Source organism: Danio rerio, chromosome 4 (genome assembly GCF_052040795.2).
Source record: "Danio rerio strain M-AB ecotype USA chromosome 4, GRCz13ab, whole genome shotgun sequence".
Taxonomy (NCBI): Eukaryota; Metazoa; Chordata; class Actinopteri; order Cypriniformes; family Danionidae; genus Danio; species Danio rerio.
Window position 1 is genome coordinate 28,571,779 of NC_141024.2, and position 27,862 is coordinate 28,599,640.

General features: G+C 38.7%; 1 protein-coding gene across 3 annotated transcripts in view; it reads left to right on the top strand.

Annotated features, from left to right (window-relative positions):
- The first annotated feature begins 1,195 nt into the window (after positions 1-1,195).
- slc6a1l (solute carrier family 6 member 1, like) overlaps positions 1,196-27,862 on the top strand; it is a 92,798-nt gene continuing 66,131 nt past the window's right edge. For 2 of the 3 annotated variants that reach the window (XR_015483251.2, XM_087248302.2), the window contains exons 1-3: positions 1,201-1,929; positions 15,978-16,203; positions 25,989-26,120. Coding sequence is in view for 2 of the 3 variants with exons in the window: in XM_087248302.2 (XP_087104428.2) it covers positions 16,017-16,203; positions 25,989-26,120 (319 nt within the window). In the remaining variant the exon portion in view is untranslated. Of the gene's footprint in view, positions 1,930-15,977; positions 16,204-25,988; positions 26,121-27,862 lie in introns of all 3 variants that reach the window. The other variant, XM_087248303.2, reaches the window with a different exon arrangement.

Here is a 27,862-nt window from a genome sequence, read left to right on the forward strand (position 1 = left end):
AAAGTGTTACCGTAAAATATTATTAATACAGTACTAATAAAGGCAATTTGACCTCTTTTTTCTAAAGTGAAAGTTATGTCCACATTAATTTTGGCACTTAATGGGGGATATTCAAGTCTACTGGAACAAGCTAATAATTAAGTCTAAAATGCCATTAATACACTACTAGTAAAGGCAATTTGAACCCCTATTCTAAAGTAAAAGTGATATCCACTTTAATTATGGTACTTATTGAAACATATTTCATTAGGCATTTCTGTGTGGAGTCTGCATGTTCTCCCCGTGTTGGCGTGGGTTTCCCCTTCAGGCCAAAGACATGCGTATAGGTGAGTTGGATAAACTAAAATGTCCATAGCTTATGAATGTGTGCGTATGTGTGTGTGTGTGTGTAAATGTGAGAATGTATGGGTATTTCCCAGTGCTGGGCTGTGGCAGGAAGGGCATCTGCCGTGTAAAACATTACAAAATAGTTGGCAGTTCATTCTGCAATGGCAATCCCTGATAATCAGGGACTAAGCCGACGAAGGAAAATGAATTATTATAATCTTTTGGTAAAACCAGGATTTGCAATCGAAGTAATAGATGCAATAGTTCCTCTGTCCAGCTATCTGGCTGCAAACACACTCAAAAAAGTCAAAAGACAAAATTAACAGTTAACTAGCAAAAATAAAGGTACAACAGCTGTCACTGGGGTGATACTATTTCATATTTGTACATAACACATGCCCTTTCATCCGGTTTCTCTCACACACATATGCATCAAAATGCACATGTTTCATGCAAAAACACACCTTTTAAACATGATAAAAACTTTCTACAACTGAAAGTTACTGCGTAACTTGCGTTATTTAAACATCAAAAAGGACACAGCAAAGAAATATCACTTATTAAATTTAAACTACTTTTTTATTTTATGCAACAGCCTTAAATTTAAAAGAAAAACATAAGAGCGATCTTAAGCAAAATACTCCAAGCCTATAAGATGTTTTATGCAATATCTTAAACTGACAGATATGTTGTTTCTTTCCCTTATTTCTTTTTTATTATTATTATTTATTTATTTTTTTGCCACATGTACTTATGCGTGGTGGGAAAACTAGTATAATGACATCGGCACAAAACTCCACCTCTGCTTTCACTCCGCCCCAAAGCCCAAGCTGGTAGGTATTCAGTGGGCTGAAAAAGGCCAGCCGCTGGCCCAGAGAAAGCCCCGCTTTGGCCCAATCAGGTCCTGGAAGCGACTATGCCCTGTCAACAAATTTCATTTCTGTTGGAGAGCACATGATATTTGCCCCCCATTAAAGATAGAACTGGATTTCTGGATATCATGCCCTTTAATGTTACTATTTTCTAAATAAGCAAGCATTTCAAATATAGGATTTGAAACATAATTAATGAACAAGTAAATGTTTGAGTCATAAATGAGAATCCTTAACTGATAAAGTCATGCCACAGGGGTAATATTTGGGAGATGACCTGCTGCCTGCAACGTATGCACTGTGTCAGCTTCATTTTTAAATACAATCCACCTCATTTAATGGTAAAATAGAGAACTCGTCTAGGGGGATATTACCCACGAAAAAGTGGAGCACAAGAATTGACTCCTGTATTGTGGCCTCGGGCTCTCAGAGTGGTAAAGTAATCATCCTATCACAAAACAGTTCGAAGTTTATTATCTGCAGCTCAATACCAGCGACAGGAATAACAGAGGACCCCTCCGGATACATAGACAGAGTGAGAGGAAAAGTAATATGTTTTGCCTAAACTGGGATATCTGGTCAGTCTCTTTTGGCTCTGTCGTGAATCAAGGCACTGGAAAGTTGGAAAAATCCTGCAGTTAAGATTTGTTAAGTCACTTGTGGAGACGCATGAGTTCACCTCTAGTTCCTGGCATCTTGACCGTCTGTTTGCTGAATAAATATCTCAGAGGTAAAGGTTTTTGTTTGTTTGTTTTTTCTGTAAATGTACAGCAGCTACTATACAAATTCAATGATGGGGAGCTCTATTGTCTTTTGATGTAAACCTTATTTTTTTGTTTCTTGTAACTACATTTATCTTCTGAGTAATTTTAATTTATTTAATCTACTTACACTTAAGGTTAGGTTTATGGTTAGTTACATGTAATTATGCAGTATTTTTCATTATTACTATAGAAAGTACATCAGAACATAATTAACTGGCATCTTAAAGTGCTACTCTACCTGCAAGTCTGTTTTTTATTTATTTATTTTTTTCTAAAATGCTATAGTAAAATTTACTTACACTGAATTGTTTACTGTGAATTAGTATGGTTTATGACACTACAAATTTAAAATGACTGCTGTCAATAAAATCAATTAGGTATCTGAGGGTGTTTTTTATGCATTGGCATGCAGGTTGGAGATGAAAGGCAACTGAATTACTGAGGCAGTAAAGTTGATGACATTCATCACCTTAGTACAACAAAGATCTGAGTTATCATCTTCATCTTTCAGAAAAGAATGACTTATTGATTGCCTTTGTCTTGCTTTGAAGAAAGCAAGTGATTTAAAGTGAAATGACATGGGTGAGTAGAACAAGGGCATTTTACAGAGATGCAAAGAAACTAAATTAAATTGATACCAAAATGTGGTTTGCTAATATATGGAACTGTAAGTATTAACACAATTAAATCTATGCTATGGGTGAATTAAATAAACAAAATTAGCCATAGTAAATGTGAGAGTGTATGGGTGTTTCCCAGTACTTGGTTGCAGCTGGAAGTGCATCCACTGTGTAAAACAAATGCTGGATATGTTGTTCTCTCATTTAGACCTGCAACACATTTCAAAAAGGTTGGCACAAGAGAAATTTGGGGCTAGTAATCAGGTGAACTGGGTAAATGATGTGATTTGAAACAGGTAATGTCAACAGGGGATGGTGATGAGGATTTGGTACCAAAAGCAGCAGCTAAGAAAAGTCTAGTTCTTTAGGAGCAAAGATGGACCAAGGAAACGCCAGTTAACCAACAAAAATGTGAAAGAATTATAAAAATAATAAGGAACACAATAAATAGTGTTTGTTGTATTGTCTAAAATACAATGAAATTCAAGTCAAAATATATTTAGAAATCATCACTTTTTTTATTATTTGTTTTCCATACTGTCCCAACTTTTTTCTGATTTGAAGTTGAATGTATAATATAGTGTATATAAAAAAATCGTGTATGTATATATATATATATATATATATATATATATATATATATATATATATATATATATATATATATATATATATAGTGCTGTGGTGAGCAACAATTACTTTTTTAATCATAAATATTAATATAAATTTAATAAATCATAAATATAAATTTATATGATTATGATAATCATATATTGATATGATAATTATGATAATATGATTGATGATTATTCATTGTTATTGTCACGATTGCCCCCGGGTTACACACACACACACACACACACACACAGAAACTAGGAATATAAAGACACTTCATTCACAGAAACTCTTTGTTAAATCTTGTAAACTGTGAGTGAGCATTTCTAAGCATTTTCATGTCTTACCTTTTCTTGTTTTGACCTTTGCTTTGTTTTACTTTTTACAGTATTTTGTCGCCTGAATATTCGCTGTACTCTGACTTCTCGTTTGGATTATCTGCATGCTCCTGTCTGTTCTTATTTTGACCTTTTGCCTGCATGATGACTCTGTTAATAATCTGCATTTGGATCCTCAACTCTGTTGTCCTTGACCGCTGTATTACAGAAGACTTAGCTACACATGGATCCAGCAAGCGAGATGTTTGAAAACAGCCCTTTTTCTGAAAACAGAAAAAGTCTCCCTTAGACCATCTGAATTGTATGTGTACATGGTCCTGCTTTTATACATATTTTCTTTTTCTTATCTCTGTGCACCTGTGACCATCTAGGGAAGTCTTTACTGAAAGGACAAGTATATGTTTAGGTGCTCATATTTTTTTTCTGGACCTTGTCTACATCATAGATATTTACATTGGATGTCGCCTACCCTGCTGTTGTCTATTGGAAGGAATGCATTAATAGAGCTGCCATTTTAGTACAAGGTGTGCTGCTTTTAAATAAATGCGGCACTATGGTGCAGTGGAGGACTGTGGCCAGAGATATACACACATATATCTATAATTGGGAGTTTTGCCGGTGGACAGAACGCAAATATTTATTTTTAATTGCAAAAATATAATTACAATCTTACATCACTTTTCTACATAACTGGATAAGTGACTGCACGGACATTGCTGACAAAGAGTGTGTGTTTGTGTGCATAGAAATGTATCATCCTCCCTCCCTGTTTAATTTGATCTAATGCATGTCCTCAAAAAACACCCCCTCTCCTGCTTCCACTTCAAATTCTAATGGAGGGAAATTCCTTTCACATATATAGCATCATATGAGATTTTATCATATTTAATCAGTGATTTACATATTCAGTTATTGCACAGCATAGCTTCTTGTACTGTAGCAGCCTCCACCACCTCGGTGGGCTCATTTTACACACACAAACATACCGCAGCATCTATAGTTTACATGCTTGCATTTTTGCTGGACAATATTAGAGAATACAAACAGATGCACACTTTTAGAGAATAAAAATCTTCTTCATATCCCTCCTCTTAAGACTTTAAGTTTTAATGTTGCTGTCTTTTACCCATAGTATAATTTCATAACCCAGTTCCCTTAATTACCTCTATCTAGTGTCTGATATGAGCCACATAGTAGGTATCAATTGACTAGATATTGCCACCATTCTGTGGCAGAAAAAACCCCAAACCTCTACTCTCAATTTTGACCTGAGAATAGGAAAAGATTTACCCTCTGTTTTTTCTTAATATTTCAAAGACAATAGTGTTTTCAAGCTGCTAGTTGCTGGTTTTCACTCTTATGTAGAATATACTGAAGTGATAATATATATATTCAATGTCATTGCAATGAAATCAATATGTGAAAGAAAGAAATATTCAAATGTAATAAGCATGAAATGTTGAACTTGATCTTTGCTCACCCGTGTTTCTCTTCTTTTGAGCTATCAGCATCTTCATTATACTTTGAAAAGATGTTGTGTGATTGAGAGTCTAAGTTCTGAAATTTTAAGCTGTGGTATTCATCCTTGTTTGACTTGTGGTACGTTCTGTATATGGTACTCATATTGTCAATTCAATTCACATTTATTTGTATAGCGCTTTTACAATGTAGATTGTGTCAAAGCAGCTTCACATAGAAGATCATAGTAAATAGAAACAGTGTCAGTCCAGTTTTCAGTGTTTAAGTTCAATTCAGTTTGGCTCAATTCAGTCAAATTCAGTCAAGTCAGCCAGTGGCAACAGCAGCAATTGGTGAAAGTGAACAATTAAAAAATCTCAAGAGAAACCAGGCTCAGATGGGCTTGACCATTTCTTCTATGGCCAAAGGTCTTGTGCAGAGCTGCAATCTAGGCGCTGGAGAAGCTGGACATCAGTGAGACTCATCACAGCGTCACAGAAATTAGTCTCATGCTCTCCACTCCTACATGAGCACCACAGCAGCCTAGTCCAGGATTATGGAAACCTTGGGATCATCTCGTTGCTAGATATTGGATTGAATCAGTGATGCTGCATAGTCTCTGAGGGCCTTAGGACTAGTATCCCTAAGTGGAAATAGAGAAAAAAGAGAATAATTAGCATAGCTGCTGTTCATAATGTATATAAATGAGATGCAATTAAAGATGAGTGTATATAGAGGAGTGTATGCATTACTAAAAAAAATAGGTCTTTAATCTAGTTTTTAACTGCGAGAGTGTGTCTGAGCCTCAGACATTATCAGAAAGGCTATTCCAGAGTTTAAGAGCCATAAATGACAAGGCTCGACCCCCTTTACTCGAATTTGCTGTTCGAGGTAAATCACAGTTAGAATCACTCTTTTTTTTTCCTGCCACACTTTGTAATCCATTGTTTAGAGCTTTGGAATTGTTTTGCTCCGCTGTGTCCAGTCAGCTTTCTCTTGCTGGAGTTTTTTCCTTTGGCTCTCTTGTGCAGTGGTTTACATGGTATCCAGTCAATGGCATCCACTTTGACAGCTTTTGGATTTGTCCTAACTTCCAGATATGGTCCTTTCCTCCCAAGCTCACTCCACTTTCTCCAGAGCATCCTCAGATACGCTCGATCACCTGGACCTAGCATCTCTGCTTTCTCACATGTCTCCTTTTCTGGTTTCCTGCACAGATGTTGAGTTTCACATGTCTATTAAATGTTTCTTCATAAAATACCAAAATTCTTAGATGTGATGCATTAGACATCTTTGCAAATCGTTCCAAGAGATTATATGCAAGGTCATACTGTATGTGAGGTTGTATGTGAGGTTTATATGTGAGGGTCGACCCAATAGCACTTCCTGCGGTGATAGATGCCTGTTTCTGTCAGTTTCCATGCCATAACTTATCAAAGTACTTGTTAAGACACACTGTAAAATGCAAAATGTTAAGGTAGCTCAAACCATTTGAGAAAACCAATTGCAACAAACCATTTAAGTTCAAAACTAATCCTAATGAGTACTGTGAACTTAATCAGTTTGAGTAAATGAAGAAATTTGAGCACAATAAAACCCAATAAATGAAGAGAACTCAAACCAACTGAGTACTATAAAACCCAAAAAATGAAGAGAACTTCATTCAAACCAAATAATTTAAGGCGACTCAAACCATTTGAGAAAACTGATTGCTACAAACCATTTGAGTAAAAAAAAAAAAAAAAAAAAAAAAACTATATGTTGTACTGTGAACTTACTCCATTTAAGTTGAAGTGACAAGGCATTTAATGAACTCATTTCCTTCATCACTGAGTTCAAAACTATTTTCAAATAAGTAGAATTAACTTTCAGATCATTAGATAAAGTTGACTGTTGGGTTTTACAGTGCAGTCATCCTTTTTTTTTCCACTGTTTGGAGCAATGGTCATTTACTCAGGTCTTTGAGCTTTCTGTGGAGCTGCATAAAATTCAATCAACCACATATTTTGACAGTGTCCATCTTCTTCTAACTAATTTTAACCTTTTATGCAGTCTGGTGTATACTGCATTTGCTATCCATCAGCCTATGTAGGTACACACAAGTTTCTACCCTCCTCTGGTAATTGCCCAAAATAAGCTCAACAGAAACTAAACACATTAAAGTATTCAAAGAAACATATTTCAGCATACAGTATGAATCTTAGCTGGAAAATCTCCTCTCATTAATTGCTCTTATATCATAAACTAAACATAATAATTTTGGTCTGTCTTGATAACCCTCACATTTTAATTATTACCTTTAAATTCAATTAAATATTATTAGTTACTTATACATTTTTAACTAAATTAAAACTGAATTGAGATAGAAACGATTAGGACAGATTACAGTATCTAGATGTTTCTATAAATTTTTCTTTTTATTACACAAACTTTTCATGAGTGCTGTTATTCCTATTTCAGCATCTACTGTTTTTTTCTGGGCAGAACTGCATCTAGTTTAAGTTACCCCAATTTATAAGATTTTATCTGCATCTAAGTTCTGTAATGATAATCCTTCATTTGGAATTTGACACCTCTTTCTTTACTAATTCACTTTCTGAAATATTTTTTTTTTAAATCCCCATGTTGTATTGTTTGTGTCATTTTCTTTTGGTTAATAATTATTTCCTAGGGCATTCGCCTCAAACTCGCACGTACAATTTAGAATTTTGCACTTTTTATAAGCTGACTAAAAACTTACTGTATGTTTTGTAGGTTCCTTTCTGCTCTGTTTTGACGGATTTATTTTCAGTCCTCAATATTTTATTTTAATTATTTCTTCTCATGTGGTTATACTGTATGTGACAAATTTTTTGACAAAAGTTTTTTTAAACACTTTTATGGTAATTTTTATTGTAGTACATTTAGAACTGTTACTTTGTGACCTATTATGTACTGAGAGTTCATTTCAAATTTTGTGTTTTTATCCTTTCTATGAGTTTAAATAATTTTTAGTAGATTTGAATCACAATTATATTTTTAATCACAGATCTTGAATTGGGTCATTCAAAATAAGATTATGCTAAGATATTGCCTTTACTTAATTTTTTACTTAAATATTTCATTGGTTCTGCACCTGTTAGAAGCCCACAATCATCCTTATCTTTAAACCAAATTAGATGACTCTTTAAGAAGTCATCCTTGGGAGTGATTGTGTATTGTGTATTAGTAGAAACTTGTACTGAATGCTCAAATTCAAATTTGGGCCAAATTGTACCTCTATGGGTGGGGTCTCAAACAAAAAAAAAGAATCTTAACTTATTACACCAGTTAAAGTTTCGTTTTCTTGTACAGGGTGTAGCAAATTTCATAGGAATTATTGTAATTTCTGCACCTGTATCAAAAAAAAAGTTAGTGTTAGTCATTGTAATGGATTACAGGGGAAAGGTAGCTACTCACAGTTCTAATAATTAGCTTTTTTCCTGTTTTTGTTGTGCTTTTAGAAGTCTGGGCAAGCTGTCCTAAAGCTGCCATAGACACTGGTGGTTGTAGGTTGTAGGCAGGCTGAGAAGGAGCATAATAGTAGTAGTACTCTCACTTCTGCTTTAAATAGTCCATATTGCGAGTTTTTGAAAATGAACTTCCATGTAGTGTGTAACACAGCTCTAAGTGAAGTTAAATATCCAGCTAAGGCTTAAATCTGACAGTGGACAGTTTTTAAAACTATTGATTCATAGAATGAATCGTTTTCATAACGAGTCCCTGAATTTAGAAAGAGTTTTGAAACAGGGTTTCCCTATCCATGAGAGCGAAAGTGAAACTAGATTATGAGATGCCTTATCTCTCATTCTCATGCTGTAGATGCTGTTTAACTGTTTTCTTGCAAGTGAAATGATCAGTTTTTTCCACGTACACTTACTTTACGTCATGTAAATAGCAAATGTGTCATGGCGTGACGCAACTGGCTCTTAAAGGGAATGGGAGATGAGACTCTGGTTTATTGTCATAACACACCTATAACTCATTAAGAAAATAAACTCAACCCAAAGGTCTCAAAACAACTCTTGCGGCAAGCTAAAACTTCCCTCCCTGACAACAGAGGATAACAGATCCCTCACAAAATAAAACTGCAGTTTTTTAAGAATACTGCAGTTTTTAAAGCAATACTGCAATTTATTTATTTTTTTTATTTTGAAAAGTGCATGATTTTTTTGGGATGTGAAAAAAACTGCATTTAAGTATATTGCAGTGTTACTGCAGTTCAATTAAAGTGCTACAATACAACCAACTGCAGTACATCTACTGCAGTACAACTGAAGTATTACTACAGTACAAATGCAGTACAACTACAAGACTTCCAGTAGAGTGAACGCTGCCGCTGCTTTCGGAGTGGGCGGGTTAATGGTCGTATGAAAAACGGGCTTTAATTTGGAAACATGAAACACGGGATGTATTCTCCTGTACGCTGGAGGAAGTTTGAGGCAGACTGCCACCGGACTAATGATCTTGATGACAGTGAATGGGCCAATAAATTTAGGTGCAAGTTTATTACATACAGAACGCAAGGGAATATTCTTAGTTGAAAGCCACACTTTTTGACCGACGACGTAAACGGGAGGCTTCGACCGGTGGCGATCGGCTTTAGCCTTGGTGCGCGCACCCACTTGGAGGAGGGTCTGTCTGGCTCTGCTCCAAGTGCGTCGGCACCTCTGGACAAAGGCGTGGGCAGAGGGGGCCGCGATTTCGGATTCCAGACTGGGAAAAGCTGGTGGCTGGTATCCTAAGCTACACTGAAACAGAGAGAGGCCCATAGCCGACACTGGTAATGAATTGTGTGCGTACTCCACCCATGGGAGCTGCTGACTCCAAGAGGAGGGATTTGGGAAACCAAACTACGTAACATACGCTCGAGATCTTGATTGGCCCTTTCTATTTGTCCGTTACTCTGAGGATGGAAACCAGAAGAAAGACTTACAGTCGCTCCCAATAAATGACAGAATTCTCTCCAAAATTTAGAGACAAACTGGGTTCCCCTGTCAGAAACCACGTCCGTCGGGAGGCCATGAATGCGAAAGATGTGATTAATGACAGCATCCGCTGTCTCTCTGGCTGAGGGTAATTTAGGCAGAGGAATGAAATGAGTAGCCTTCGAGAACCGGTCCACAACAGTCAAAACAGCCGTATTGCCACCAGATGGCGGGAGACCGGTGACGAAATCTAGCGAAATGTGCGACCAGGGTCTCGAAGGCACTGACAGCGGCTGAAGGAGTCCAGCAGGGGGGCGATTAGAAGTCTTAGAAACAGCACAAACAGAACAGGCCAAAACAAACTCGCGTATGTCCCGTGCCATAGCTGGCCACCAAAATCGCTGTTTAACCAAAAATAATGTACGACTCACCCCAGGATGACAAGCCACTTTGGAGGAATGTCCCCACCGAATGACGTCAGACCGAATCTCCTCCGTCACAAACAAACGACTGGGTGGGCATCCAACCGGGGGCGTTACCCCATCCAGGGCTGTGCGGACCCTGCTCTCGATCTCCCATGTTACTGCAGAAATACAAATCCTCTGGGGAACGATGGGCTCAAGAGGCGTATTGCGCTCGGAAGAATCAAAAAGACGGGATAACGCGTCGGGTTTGATGTATTTAGAACCCGGTCGATATGAGATAGTAAAGTCAAAACGTCCGAAAAATAATGCCCACCGAGCCTGCCTGGAGTTAAGTCGTTTGGCGGACCTGATGTATTCGAGGTTCTTATGATCGGTCCAAACGATAAAGGGAACCCCTGAACCCTCCAACCAATGACACCACTCCTCCAAAGCAAGTTTGACAGCCAACAACTCCCTATTACCAATGTCGTAATTTCGTTCAGCGGGAGATAATCGGTGAGAGAAAAACGCGCACGGATGAATTCTGTCATCCGAGGCTGTGCGCTAGGACAGGATCGCGCCCACGCCCACCTCTGACGCGTCAACCTCCACCACGAACTGCCAGGAGGGATCAGGTGTCACCAGAATAGGAGCTGAAACAAAGCGGCTCTTTAGTTTAGTGAATGCAACCTGTGCTGCACTCGACCACCTGAAGGGCGTCTTGGCGGAGGTTAAGGACGTCAGAGGGGCGGCGAGCTGGCTGAAATTGTGAATAAAACGCCGGTAAAAATTAGCGAAGCCCAGAAATCTCTGCAGGGCCTTACGAGACTCGGGGATTGGCCAATTCACTACAGCCTGAACTTTCTCTGGATCCATGCGCACCCCCTCGACTGACACAATGTGTCCTAGAAAGGGAACAGACTGTGCATGGAACACGCATTTCTCCGCCTTGACAAAAAGCCCATTCTCTAGCAGCCGCTGAAGCACTCGCCTGACGTGCTGCACATGTTCCTGGAGAGAACGAGAAAAAATCAGAATGTCATCCAGGTAGACATAAATAAACTGATCTATCATGTCTCGCAACACGTCATTTACGAGTGCTTGGAAAACCGCAGGAGCATTAGAAAGCCCAAAAGGAAGAACACAATATTCAAAATGCCCCCTGGGGGTCAAAAACGCGGTTTTCCACTCATGACCCTGCTTCATGCGAACCAAATGATATGCGTTGCGGACATCTAATTTCGTGAAAAACGAAGCCCCTTGCAGACGCTCGAACGCTCAAGACATCAGCGGCAAAGGATACGTATTCTTCACCGTGATGCTGTTCAGCCCTCGATAGTCTATACAAGGTCTAAGAGACCCATCCTTCTTTTTTTTTACGAAAAAGAACCCCGCCCCCGCCGGAGAAGAAGAGGGCCGTATGATCTTGGCCGCTAGAGAATCAGAAATATATTTCTCCATGGCCTTCTTCTCAGGAATGGAAAGAGAGTATAACTTGCCTTTAGGCGGAGACGTACCTGGCAATAAGTCTATTGCACAGTCATAGGGACGATGAGGAGGCAGAGAAGCAGCTCGAGACTTACTGAACACTCTCTTCAGGTCGAGGTACTCACTGGGCACGTTTGACAGGTCCATGCGCTCCTCCTGAAACACAGAACAAGAAACAGCAGAACGAGCAGACGAAAGACAAGACTCATGACATTTCTCACTCCACAAAAATATGGAATTAAGACCGCAATTAATGTGAGGTTTATGAACAATTAACCATGGATGTCCTAAAACCACCGGTGAGTTGGAACAGTCTGTTAAAAAAAATGAAATGTGTTCAACATGATTTCCAGACGTGATAAGTTTTATGGGTTTGGTGGAGTGAGTGATAGTGGGAAGGGAAAGCCCACTGAGGGCGCGTACTGCAATGGGTTGTGACAGTGTAATAACCGGAAGTTTAGAACTGAAAGTGAAACTGGAGTCAATGAAATTTCCCTCCGCCCCGGAATCGACGAGGGCATGGGTGTCATGACTTCCGGAACCCCATGATACAGTGACGGGCAATAAAGTGGCAGCCGTAGAGGATTTGTCCAAATTTATTTCACCCATCAGTAACCCCTTACCTACTGATGGGTGTCGTCTTTTACGGGACAGGAAGCCACCCGATGACCCGCCCCTCCGCAGTAGAGGCAGAGTCCCTCCGTTCTCCATCGGCGCTTTTCTTGCACGGACAAGCGGGATCTCCCCCGCTGCATGGGTTCCGGGTCAGCGCTTACCGCTTCCGGTGTCGCAGTTAATGCCGGAAAGTCAGGAACGGAATCCGAAAATCTGCTCTGCTGCAGGCGAGTCTCACGCCGAAGCAGTCTGGTGTCCACATGGATGGCCAAATCCACCAGCTCGTCCAGAGTCTTAGAAAGATCTAAGGAATAGATCGCATCTTGCAGACGATCAGACAATCCGTGCAGAAACATGTCCCATTGTGCCTCCGCGTTCCAGCCGCATTCAGCGGCTAGTGTTCGGAACTCAATCGAGTACTCCGCTACGCTCCGATTCCCCTGGCGGAGTTCAGCGAGGACTAGGGCAGCCTCTCTCCCTGAAGCGGCTCGATCAAAGACCTTCTTAAGTTCTTTTGAGAACAGGTCAAACGTAGAGCAGCATGGTAGCTTTTGTTCCCAAGCTGTTGTTCCCCACTGAGCCGCCTTTCCCGAAAGGAGGGTGATGACAAATGCCACCTTAGATTGTTCGGAGGAAAATAATGACGGCTGCAGCGAGATGTAAAGGGAACACTTAGACAGGAAGGATCGGCACAAGAGAGGCTCTCCAGAGTAGCTGGTCGAAGGTGGAAGACGCGGCTCAACAGAGCGACCAGGAACCGCAGGCGCTGGTGACACTTCCAGGGTCGGTGCAGTCTCGGGGGCAGGTGCAGTATCAGCCTGTGCAGCACGAGTAACCAGTTGTTGGACCTGGGATGTGAGCAATGAAACGTTGCCAACCAGGGCCTGGATCGCCTGAGCCGTGGTGGCCAGGGCCTCATCCTGACGATCGATCTGAGCGTTGCTGTGGGAGACGAACTCGGAGATCTGGGAAACACTCGCTGGATCCATGTAAAGGTCAGTTCGTTCTGTAACGTTTCAAAGAGAGTCAGAGAAGATCCAATTGCAAGTGTACAAGTTTATTGTGATGACAAAGACAAATAGTGCCAGGCTAGAAGGACGCAGAACGCAGGGCAGGAAACAGAACAGGGAAACCAGATCCAGATAACTCCGCAGGGCCTGAGCACAGACACACAAACATGAGTGATAATAACGAACTGACACAGACACACAAAAGCGTTGCCCAGATATAGGCACCATGATGAGCCTCAGCTGGCGAACTAATCAGACCAACTGAATGTCGTCATAACACGTGAGCCTAACAAATCCACATGGATAACCAAAACAAAACAAACCCACGTGATCAAACATACACTCCGGAGAAGCGCACAAACCTGCAACCGTGACAGTCACATCCCATTTAGACTACTGTAATTCCCTTCTGTTTAGCCTCCGTAATATAACTCTTCATAAATTACAATGGGTACAAATTGCTGCAGCCCGTATTATCACAAAACTCCCCTCTATCTGTCACATCACACCCATTCTACAACAGCTTCACTGGCTTCCCATGTCTTTCAGAATTAATTATAAAATACTTCTCACTTTTAAAGCCATCCACAATCTTGCTCCTCCATACCGTACTGATCTTATTCATATCGCCACACCTTCTCGAACACTCAGGTCTTCTTCTTCCAGTTTATCTATCTGCACACTACTGATTATTAATAGCAACCTGCACATATATTCATATATTGTAAATCTGTTCATAGCTTATCCAACCTGTATATAATGTTCATAGTACATCCATCTGTAAATATCACCATAGTTTTCTATAACTGCACTTATTCCTGTATCCTGCACTTGCTGCTATTGCACTGCTGGTTAGACCTAAACTGCATTTTGTTGCATTGTACTTGTACATGTGTAATGACAATAAAGTTGAATCTAATCTAATCTAATTCCCCTCACTTTTCTTGTTCCTCCTGTCCGCCTTGTCACGATGGAAAGCAGATCCTTCAGCCACTCTGCTCCTCAGCTTTGGAATTCACTTCCTCAGGATCTCACTAATTTAGACTCTCTTTCACAATTTAAATCCAAATTCAAAACACATCTGTTTAGAAAAGCTTATTCTCTTTAACCTGACTGCAATTTTAAAATTTGTATTGTATTCTATTGACTTTTATTGTGTTTTTATTTGAACTGATTGTTCTAGCTGTGCTGTACAGCGACCTTGAGTGTCAAGAACGGCACCTTTAAATAAAATTAACCAATATTATTATTATTATTATCATTATTATTATTATTATTATTATTATTATTATTAACTACTGAAATTCAACTGGATTACTACTACAGTACAGCTGCAGTACAACTACTGCAATGGTACTGAAGTACTACAGCCACTGTGTTGCTACGGCAATACAGCTGAAGTACTACTCCAACTGCCATACCGCTCTTGCAATACAACTGAAGTATTTCTGCAATACAACTACAATTTTTCCTGCTCAGTGGACAATGGTTTCCAAATGAGGTTTTAGCACTTCAGTTCCCACAATATATTGTATGGCACTTTTCATAAGTGTAATTAACTACAGAAATACATCTACAATACGGCAATACATAATAAAATTAAAGTGCACTTTTATTACTTATATACCTAAGTACAATACATTATATAACATATCACTAAATTGCCCCTCTCAGTTTTTTAATGTTACTTCTGTGTACTGCAGATTTTGATGCTTTTGAACTTTATTGCATTGTAGTTGAACTGTGTTTATACCTCATTATACTGCAGTTTTGCAGTTGCATTAAATTTTGTTACCCTAAGCTCTTAAATTAAATTTTTAATTAGAAAATTACTTGTATCCAAAAAACATCCCTGAAAAAAGGGCTAAATATTTGTTAAAGAAGTTGAAGAACAAACCCCTTTGGAACACAAGTGAAGTACAGTTCTTACCACACCGTCGGCATATTAGACTACAGCAGCACAAGCAGGGATGGGCTGAATTTATGATATATGTATTTCAAATATGTATTTTAAATACAAAATAGAATTTTGTAATTTGTACATAATGGGTTATATATAGTAATATATTATACTGCATAGTGTACAATTCAGCATCAGCATCGTTGCTTAAGAAGTTAGTTGGAATAATTTCCCAAAAAGCTTAGTGTTTGGGTTCTCTGGTTTCATTAATCTTTGACCAGTTATCTGTCTTGGTCTTGCTTCCTGAGGTGGGTTCCAGCATTCTCCCACAACTTTCCAGTCTATATTCTTATGTCTAGTTGCAACTACTGTCAATAAATGATTAACTATCATTCTGCTTCTGGGTCTTGCATTGGATTGTCCTCAATGTCTTCTTTGAGGAAATGTTTTTGTTTGTGACTGCAATATGAGTAAATCTAGTATCTGTATTTGCAATGACATATAACCAACTGAAAAAAGTATATATTTTTCCAAAAAATAAAAAAATCCTCAAATATACACAACATGATGTAATTAAGTCTTAATTCAATGATAAAAATTAATGTTTATCCCTTTCCTAGAAGTCCCACAGGCGACCTAAACTTCCTAAACCCTCAGACATGAAGCAGGCTATCCCGTTTGAGGATCTGGATCACAACAGCATTCCTGTAGAAGAGAAGGAGAATAAAATACCAGATAGAGGAAGCTGGAAAGGAAAATTTGACTTCCTTCTGTCCTGCGTTGGATATGCTATTGGTCTTGGAAATGTGTGGAGGTTCCCATATCTGTGTGGAAAGAATGGTGGAGGTAAGAGAAGACAGGTGAATTTGTTAGACTGATAGTTGGATCAAACAATTTCTATACAACAGTTGAAGTCAGAATTATTTGCCCCCGTTTAATTTTTAGATGTATATATATTTTTAAAATATTTCCCAAATGATGTTTAACAGAGTAAGGAACTTTTCACATTATGTCTGAAAATTTTTTTTTTCTTTTGGAGAAAGTCTTATTTGTTTTATAATAAGAGGCTATAATAAGAGCAGTTTTTAGTTAAAAAAAAAAAAAAAAAAGCTTTAAGGACAAAATTATAAGCCCCTTTGAGTTATTTTTGTTTCAATAGTCTACAGAACAAACCATCCTTATAGAATGACTTGCCTAATTACCCTAAGTTGCCTAGTTAATCTAATTAAACTAGTTAAGCCTTTAAATGTCATTTTAGCTGTTTAGAAGTGTCTTGAAAAATATCTAGTAAAATATTATGTACTGTCATCATAAAAAAGATAAGAGTAATCATTTGTTAGAAATGAGTTATTAAAACTATCATGTGTAGAAATGTCTTTTCTCCGTTGAACAGAAATTGGGAGAAAAAATAAACAGAGGGGCTATTAATTTAGGGGGTCTGAAAATTCTCACTTCAACTCTATATATATATATATATATATATATATATATATATATATATATATATATATATATATATATATTTATATATATATATATATATATATATATATATATATATATATATATATATATATATATATATAAATTGATTAATGAGGTGTTTTTAAAAAGGCCATATCGCCCAGACATAAGAAGTATGGTCAGAATTATTAATCCCTCTTAATTAGCCCCCCTGTATATCTTTTCTTAATTTATGTTTAACGAAGAAAATATTTTTTCAACATATTTCTAAACATAATATTTTTAATAACTAATTTCTAATAATTAATTTCTTTTATATTTGCATAATATTTACAAAATATTACAGTGCGTAATATTTTACTACATATTTTCAAGACACTAGTATTCACTTTTTTAAAGGGCAATTTTAAAGGGCAATTTATTAGGCAAGTCAGGTTAATTATGCAAGTCATTATATAACAGTGGTTTGTTCTGTAGGCAATTGAAAAAATCTATAGCTTATGGGGGCTAATATTATTTACCCTAAAATGTTTTTATTTAGGCAACCCAGTGGTGCAGTAGGTAGTGCTGTCGCCTCACAGCAAGATGGTCACTGGTTTGAGCCTTGGCTGGATGAGTTGGTGTTTCTGTGTGGAGTTTGCATGTTCTCCCTGCATTCACATGGGTTTTCTCCGCAAGCTCCGGTTTCCTCCACAGTCCGAAGACATGCAGTACAGGTGAATTGGGTTGGCTAAATTGTCCACAGTGTATGAGTGTGTGTGGATGTTTCCCAGAGATTGGGGCTGGAAGGGCATCCGCTGCGTAAAATAAAGTGCTAGATAAGTTGGCGGTTTATTCCATTGTGGTGACCCCGGATTAATAAAGGGACTAAGCCGAAAAGAAAATGAATGAATATATGTTTTTATTGATTGATTGATTGATTGATTGATTGATTGATTGATTGATTGATTGATTTGATTTATTTATTTATTAAAAACTGCTTTTATTCTAGCTGAAATAAAACAAAAAAGACTTTTTCCAAAAGAAAAAATATTATTGTAAACAATGTGAAAAAAAAATCCTTACTCTGTTAAATATCGTTTTATGATGAAATATTGAATGGGAAAAATAATTTAAAGGGGGGCTAAAAATTCTGACTTTAACTGTATATATATATATATATATATATATATATATATATATATATATATATATATATATATATATATATATATATATGGCGAGGCAGTGGCACAGTAGGTAGTGCTAGAAGGTCGCTGGTTCGAACCTCGGCTCAGTTGGTATTTCTGTGTGGAGTTTGCATGTTCTCCCTGCCTTCGCGTGGGTTTCCTCCACAGTCCAAGGATGTGGTACAGGTGAATTGGGTAATCTAAATTGTCCGTAGTGTATGTGTGTGTGTGTGTGTGTGTGTGTGTGTGTGTGTGTGTGTGTGTGTGTGTGTGTGTGTGTGTGTGTGTGTGTGTGTGTGTGATTGTGTGTGTGGATGATTCCCAGAGATGGGTTGTGGCTGGAAGGGCAATTGCTGTGTAAAAACTTGCTGGATAAGTTAGTGGTTCATTCCGCTGTGGCAACCCCGGATTATTAAAAGGGACTAAGCCGACAAGAAAATGAATGAATAAATGAATATATATAAACTACACACAGAAATACCAACTGGCCCACCAAGGTTTCGAACCAGTGACGTTCTTTGACAGTGATTACCACTTAGCCACTGTACCACTCACTAGCATTTATTTATTAAGAACTATTACCTATGCTGGGAACAAACATGTATAACTCAAAAATGGCCAGTATGTCAGGTGAAGAAGAGCTGAAATCAGGGATTTGATCAAAAAAAAGTTTATTGAAGATTTGCAGTTTCATCAAGCAGAAACCATCTTTGACACAATAGGTTTGTAGGCCTCTCTGCTTACAATCTCAAATGATCAACACGGAAATATCAACAAAAAATAATATAGTATTTAGACACTTTGTGATCTAATGCTAATAAACATTATCGGCATTACATTTCTGAACAGAAGTAGCCTCAGAGATTATGTCATAGGGGCTCACTTCACAAATTCAGGAGTTACCAAAAGAACACATATTTATTAACAAAAAACATTCACAACAGGCACTGGACCATCAACTTCAGGAATGGCAAGGAGATTAAAATAAATGACAAAACAATACCAGACAAAGAACTAAACCAATAGAGTGGGTATAAATACAAAGGACAAGATTGAACAGATTACAAAAAGGGATGAGACAACAGGTGGAACTAAAGAACATTAACACACAACAAAACAGAACAAAGTAGTCACATGACAAAAACACATGCACATGGAACACAGCATAAGGGACATTTCATGACACAGAACACAGACACACCAGGGGGTATTCCAGAAAGATGGGTTAATTTACCATCTGCTAAACCCTGAACTCTCGATTGATTAATCGAAAATCTGCTTACTGTGAAAATGTCGATTCCAAAACAGCTGATAATGGTTAGTTATATCAACCTCCTGAATATAACCGCGAGTTAATGTGCATGCATGGGGCATAATTGGAGACATTTTAAGTGGACAAATTCACGAATCACCATAAAAATTCCACGGTGAGAAAAAAGTTCAATAAGAACAGTCATTTTAACCGCGAAGGTATTTTGGCGGTCACTCTCGTATTTCTGTGGAGCGCTAAACACCAAACAGCAATGTATGTACAGCAAGCTGACAGGGAAGATGACAAGGCCACTCGCTGTATTGAAATCCCTGTCATGGAAAATGAAGTGGATGTTCTTGGCTGGTAGAAGATGAACAAACAATCCTACCCAAAATTTGCAATATTAGCCAGATAAGAACTATGCATCTCGGCCTGTAGCAACAGCAGTGAATGGGTGTTTGGCGCTGATGGACGTACCATCCTGAGTGCAGGACTGCGCTAAAGAAATTCACAGTGGATTCAATAATGTTCCCTCACAACAACACAGCTTAATCTTGGTGAGTAAAGAGTTTTTAAAATGATAAATAATTGTTAATTAAACCATAAAATCGTAAAGTAGACAGAGTATACAAGTTAATTTTGGCATAGGCTATTCTTTTAATATTCAGCTTCACCGTTGCCAAATTGTGAAGAAAAGTGGCTAAACAAATCTCGCAGAGCGTTTATCTTAATTTCGTTATTGTCAAAAGCCCATCGTAATTTACAATTTATTTTAATTTGATTTGTCAAGAAAGACTTGGTGTGTTGGCCAATTTAAAGGCTGAGTGTATGTACTTAGGCCTATTTAGAGTGCTGAGACGTTACGATGTTACAGAGGACTTATTTTATTTCTTTGTTCCAACTTCCAAGTGCCCTATAGCCTATGTTACTAATAAATAATGTTAAAACACATATAAATGATCTTGAAAAAAGGCAAAAGAACTGTGTGCCTGTGCACATTCGAATAATGTCGGGCTATAAACGGGTTCGGGCTTTATAGAGCTGTCAATCAAAATGTACCTGTCGGACTCGGGCCGAATTCTGTCAGGCTCGGGCCCTATCGGGCCTGATTTTAATGGCCCAATTACAGCTCTAGTACCAATCTCTGTTTAAAGAGCTGCTCAGAGGATCTAAAAGCTCTGAGTACAGTCTGTATAATGCACAAAGCGCAAACAGGACACATAAAGGGACTAGGTCTGCCTCCTCCATGGGCAGCTCTTGCAGTTTCACTATGTAGTCTAAAAAGAGTGCTGTTAGAACCTAGGGCACCTAGGTGGGCGGGGGTCTCAGGAAAAAAAGGAGAGTGGGCAGGCTCAAAACACTGGCACATTTCGCTGACCAGATATGCCTCCAGATACCCACCCTTTTGACTGATGCCAACGCGACCAGCAGAGCTGTCTAACTGGTCAGAAATGTTAAAGATACTGAGTCAAGTGATCGAGCAGATTTCTCCTCAGAGAGATCTCCAAGTCAGTATGAAAGGGGAACAGGATAGAATTAATATACACTTCTCGCGCCTCTAGTAATTAGATGATGAGGCAATGCTTCCCCAGTGTATCCTCAGAGTGGGGATTATCATAACGCCATCCTCTCAGTGCAAAGGGGACAGCCTTAGCTTCAGTAAACTGAAGGAGGATAACATCACACTGATCTGGCATGTTCGGGGTCCTTCTAGATAAAGTATACCACTGTCAGTATAGCCTGAGTGATGGTGTTAAACACCTAATCGGTAGATCAACTAAGTCCTCCGCGCTCTATCTATGGACCATACAAGAGGCATAGATCTGGGTAAGGATACCAAACGATGTCTGTCCCAAAGAAGGTTCTTTCAGGGGATGTGCCAGGGAGGGGTGATCACTTGGAGAGTTGATACTCAGGTCCAACTGAACCAGAGAGGGGCAATAAACAGACCTATTTCTTGTCCTCCCTGACTTTGCACAGTATTTGTGCAAGTAGGCTCACTGAAGAAATGTGGGCCAGCTGTGTAGCCAGTGCATTAAACGCACCCTTGGTGAGAAGCAGTGGATGTGGATGGTTCGGCAGGGGGAGCGGTCTTATATCCCCACCAATAGATAACTCTGCCTATCGCATCCGACTGCACCGCTGTGAATTCCTGGGTGAATTCACCAATGGTGTCGTCGTAGGTGGCCATAGCTTGCAGGGTGGAAGAAGCCTGGCCCGTGGACATGTAGGCTCTGCTCCAAAGGAGGCAGACAATCCACATGCCTTGGACAGGAAACAAGGCTGACTACACCAGGAAGAGGCACCACGCAGGCCCGCAATGGCACTCTCAATCTGGGGAATCGACTCATGCCTGGCTGTTCCATTATCAAGGATGATGAGGGCGGAGGTGCATGCAGATCAGGCAGAGAAAGGTGCTCTCCAAGACTGCATGAGCCTACTGTGCACTTCGGGAAGAAAGGGATGGAGGCTTAGAAGGTCTTGCTTTCTTTACATCCTTTACATACACCCATCTAGTCGGTTCGGCCTCGGGGCTGTCGTATAAACCATCTTCAGGCCCACAACTGAAGCAACCCAGGAAAGTTCAGTTATCGTGTCTGCTTCTAGATTCAATGTCGCGCTCGCTACCCCTGAGGGAGGGAGCCGGTTCGAATCCTCATCAGACAATGACAACCTGTCCTCCAATACAGCAATGGACATCTGAGCCTCAGTGTCATCAGGTGAGAGGGCGGCCATCCGAGGACGGAGCATTTCTCTCACTCGAAGCTTAGATGGAGCGTGTGGATGAGCGAGAGGCAGTGGATTTACTCCCACTGTAGTCCTCAGATCTACACGAGTGCCCAACGCGGAGCAGAAGACAACTGGGGTGGGTGGCCCTTTTGCAAGATTCCACCGCAGTGATGGCATGCATTGCCTGCAAGCACCTCATCAACATGCTGGACCTCCGGACATGAAATGCAGTGCTTGTGCCCATCATCCAGGGAGAGGAAACATCTAGAACATCTAGAAACGCACTTTCAGCGACGTCTTGAAAAAGATGTGCTACATGACTGTGTTGCTCTTTTAGGAAATTCGCAGCAATACAGACTATACATACATACATACATTTACATACATACATTTTAGCGTGAAAATAGTGTGCAAATAATGTTCTATAAACAGAAACCATCCGACCAGTTGACCATTTGTTAGACCACAGACACAGCTGTGCTGTAAAACTGACAATTTGCATTACTTTGGAGACAGTCAGGGCTCAGGAAACCAAGACATTTTAAGGTCTGTCACACAGGGGCGTTGCTATAGAGTCAAAAGGGATAAGGGGTTTAGCCCCAAAGAAATTTCTAAATTCAATACCTCATAAAATATTGATATTCAATAGCTACTATTTTTGATATAATAACAATTGTATCAAAATAGTACAAATAATAAAAATAAAGATTTATATGCTAGAAATATATTTACTACAAATTTCTTTAGAGAGCGATTTTATTTAGTTTTCCTCAAAATAGGTTAATGAGGGCATTGTAGTTTGTATTAATATGTTTGTAGTTTGTTTGTATTTGCACTGTATTTAAATGCATGTAATGCCTGTTTCATTCATACTTGAGCAGAAATTGCCTCACAAAAGTAGCAGAACATTCCAGGAAATCCCTAATATAGACTACGGAATCCATCCATTGCTGTAGTTAAACGAAAATAAGCTCTGAATAAACATAAAAAGGCTTTAACTGATAATTTACAAGACTGCTTCAATAACTGTTTTCATCTGTGAAAACATCATGTGAAAAATGTTTCATCATATAACATCTGATAATATTTTTTCTTCTGAAGAAAGTCTCATTTGTTTTATTTCGTATAGAATAAAAGCAATTTTAATTTTTTTTTAAAAAACATTTAAGGGTCACAATTATTACCCTGTTTAAGCTATATTTTTTCTGATAGTCTACAAAACAAACCATCATTATACAATGACTTGCTTAATTACCTTAACCTGCCTTTAAAACCTTTAAATGTCACTTTAAGCTGTATAGAAGTGTCTTTAAAAAATTCTAGTTAAGTATTACTTACTGTCATTAGGCAAAGATAAAATAAATCAGTTATTAGAGATGAGTTATTAAAACTATTATGTTTAGAAATGTGATAAAAAAATAAACAGGGGGGCTGTTAATTCAGGGTCGCTAATAATTCTGACTTTAACTGTATGTGTTCTTTCAGCCATCTTGGGTGTTTTCATAAGAAAGTCGATTTATAATCTGTTGCATGTTACAGTAGAATATAGCTATAAAATAATATGCTAGATACATGAACTCACTGATTTAACTATTACAGAAACAGATGGCTATATCATATCTAGATAAAGATGTCTAGATATCTATATCATATCTAGAAAGCAAGTACAATTTAAATTTTTCTGACTAATTCACATGTTCTTACATTAATACGATGCACATTTTATTGATTACCTACAGTTATTTTATTTCACCAAAACTACACACATTTTATACTGTGAAAACAAATATTAAGCTTCATCAGTAGTTAGAACTATTCAGTTTCGCGAAACAGTTGTATTATTACCTCATCAGCATCAGCTCCTCAAAATAATGAATGAAGAGCAGTGACGGAATTTTTTTTAAACCATGTGACAACAGAGCCACTCCCACCTGCCAGTAGAAACAGGTGACTGTTTAATTACCTGACACAAATGCTGCATTAAGTGGACCGCATGATGTATGTGCTAATTTTAAGGACTTCGATAACAAAAAAAAATGTTATACAACCTATTTTTATTTAAGTGCAACATATTCCAAAAGATCAGGGGCTTTTGACAATACATCAGGGGCTTAAGCCCCCAAAGCCCCACCCCCGCCCCCCTCGCAATGCCACTGCTGTCTCACCCTAAAAACCAAAGAATATAACTTTTTTAGTTATATATAGATTATAACAATTTATATTCCCACATTACTTAGCATACCCCAAAAGTTACCTCAGTTTTTGGAACTAAAAGCTGAGGTTATCCATTTACTTACTCTTAGGGCCTACTCACACTATGCCATCCGTACCGTGCCCCCCGCCCGTTTCCCGGATCGTTTGAGAAGTGTGAGTGCGCTGAATCGGGCTCAAGCATGGTTCACTTGGCCGGCCCTGGCCCGGTTGGAAGAGGTGTGCCTGAGCGCGGTTCACTTGGGCTTTGGCACGGTACGCTTGTGTGTGAGTGCAAAATGCGTCAAAGCCCGAAATTGAAAGCACATTTGAGTGACTTGACTTTTAAGGGACTGTTTCATATAGATTCATTAATCATTCTTACTGTTCAGTGAACGCAAACTGCCGTAGTTTATTAAAACGCAAACTCCTCACTGCATGAGAGCTGCGCACCTTCAGCAAACCTCCTCATTCCTGCAGGATGAGAGCTTTATGATTGTTTATGAGCGCCAAAAGTGGCGGATCTGTTCGGCGAAATATCTGACCGTGTCACCGTATCCCTAAGGACTGTTTGGCGAAATATTTTACTGCATGTCACTGCATAACAAACGACTGAAATTATATAACTAGAGAAATCTCCACTGTGCTGCTGAGTGAGAGAGCGCTTCTCACTGAACAGCGCAGCAGCGTTGACGTAAGCGTGCCAAGGCCCGTTTGTGGTGTGAGTGCGGATCGTTGGGGGAGACGGGAGGGGGGAAAAGCGTGCTTTGGCCCGGTTCGAGGCAACTGTACCTAGTGTGAGTACGGCCTTAAACTTATGGGTATGTCACATAACCTGCTTTCTGGAATACCCCCAGCGATGTAACAGATTCACTGAAGTTTTTTTTCACTGAAGTCTCTCCTCTATTGACTTCCAATAACCATTCACAAGAATATATTTGTTTTGTTTAGTTTAGCTTACACAAATCAGTTCTTCTGTAAGCAGTTTTAGAATATAAAACCATCTCAAAGCTTGTTTAGATTTTAATGTAGAGGGTTAACATGATTTTACCAAGTAAACTAAAAAGGGACCTAAAAGATTTACTTGATAAACATCTTGTAACGATTTACATGAGTAAAATAAGTAACAAAAATATACATTTTATTTCCCAATGATGGGTTCCGTCTGAAGGGGCATTCGCTGAGTAAAAATGTGCTGGATAAATTGGCGGTTCATTCCGCTATGGCAACCCCAGATTAATAAAGGGACTAATCTAAAATGAAAATGAATGAATAAAAGTTCCTTTTTTCTAATCTTATATCAAGTACAACTAACTTTTCAGTTTCATGTAAAATATATGTAATATTTAATTTATTGCTCCTAAATAATTTAAGTAAAATTAATCAGTTATCTTTAATTTAAAGTTTTAATCTTTTATCAATTTTTATCAACATTTGTACACTCAAAAATTTGATTATTGGTGTAACCTAAATTAGGATACACTTTTTAATCATTTAAATTGTGGTATTTTCTGGTATTTTTAAATATTATTTACTCAATACATTTTTTTTTTTTTTGCCTTCTACTGGCTATTACTAAAAAAAGGAAGGAGATTGTTCAAAAACACAAGAGAAATCATAAAAATGAGCAGGCTCCATGAAATTATGTTATGATTTGTAGTATTTTTAAAGTTTTATTCAGTAGAAACTATTATTTCTTCTGCGAATGGTTTCTGATTTTCTCAACAGGGTTAGCAAAATCATATCCACCCAATGCATATATTTACATTTATACATAAACTACAGTTTATGTCTGAAATTTAAATGTGACTTTCTTTGTGTTTTAGGAGCTTTTTTGATCCCATACTTCACTACTCTGGTGTTTGCTGGGATCCCACTGTTTCTGTTGGAGACAGCATTAGGACAATACACATCTGTGGGAGGACTGGGAGTATGGAAATTAATACCCATGATGAAAGGTGAGAAACATACAAATACATAAAGTTATTTTAGACATCTATTATTATTGCTTCACTGTAAGTTTTACATCCCCATCAAAAGCAAACTGAAATACTGTACATAACATTAAACCAATAGCTTCAGTTTGATGTTTTAGCAAATGACTGATTAATCAAGAGATTTTTTAAAAAATCTTTAAATAAAACTTTTAGGATTGTTTGGTAGGCTATAAATATTTTTTTTGGATAAAACTGGCATTTAAATTTTAACGATTGATTGATTGATTGATTGATTGATTGATTGATTGATTGATTGATTGATCGGTTGATTGATTCATTAATTCATACATTTTCTTTTCGGCTTAGTCCCTTTATTAATCTGGGGTCGCCATAGCGGAATGAACCACCAACTTATTCAGCCTATGTTTTCCTAAGCGGATGCCCAGCTGCAACCCATCACTGGGAAACCTCCATACACACTTATTCACTACAGACAATTTAGCTTACCCAATTCACCTATAGTGCATGTCTATGGACATCTGGTGGAAACCGGAGCATCCGGAGGAAACCCTAACAACACTGGGAGAACATGCAAACTCCACACAGAAACGTCAATTGACCAACCCAGGGCTTGTGCCAATGACCTTATTGCAGTGAGATGATTGTGCTACCCACTGCACCACTTTGCTGCCTCAACATTTGAGCGGCTTTTTCTGGAAAGGTCCTAAAGGTTGGACAGGTGCACAACCATAATCTCCTTCAAAATCATCCATACACAGTACTGTGTATCATCATCCATGGACCTGTATGCTCTACAAGCAAACTGAAAGGGGTCTATTAAGGGTCCAGTAATGTCCTTGAGGTGGGTCAGCACAAGTCTCTCAAATGACTTCATGAGCACATATGTTAAAGCAAATGGTCTGTAGTCATTTAGTAATGTGATTTGTGGTTACATGTGTACAGATGGTTGAACCTTAAGCAGGCAGGGACTTTGCTTAGCTTTAGTTATTTGTGGTTTCCTGGGTAAAGAGATGATGGTGGAATCGTAAAGGCTTTGGATCAGGAAGCACTAAAGGATTACACAACTTTGGTGGCTTTGGGAAGTCACACAGCTCTTGCGGGTCAGGGAAGTCACACGGCTCTGGCAGCCATTTGTGGAACTCAAGTGGCGGCTTTGACCTTACGTGGGACTCAGGCGGCGGCTCCGGCCTTTTGTGGTACTCGAGAGTCTGATGCACCTAGACATTTGAGAAATTTTGGAGGATGTGGTGCACCTGGCCATTCAGGGAATTCGGGAGGATGTGGCGCCCCTGGGGCCTCATGTATCAACGCTGCGTACGCACAAAAACTTTGCGTACGCCAGGTTTCACGCTCAGAATCGCTCACGTTTGGATTTACTAACGATGAACTGAACGTGGGAATGTGTGCTGTATTCGAACCGAGTTCATGCTCGAACGTGTCAAAACATGTTGACATGCATCTTACGAGCTGCGCCACTGAGACTGTTATGGGAACTGCAACATCTTACACCTATAAATCACACTATTTCTTTTTTAATTCACTCAGTGCGATGTTCAGACCCAATTGTGTTAACCACATCAGCTAAACTCTCCCACTCTATTTTTTTCTTTTGTTGTTAATTCCGGAGAACAAACTTGCAAATAACACTGCTTTTCTCCGGTCTACCTCCGAAAGCAGCACCTCCAATTCACATTCTGTTCAAAGTTTTTCTTTTTGCTTGCTTTTGCCATTGTTTTTTCGTT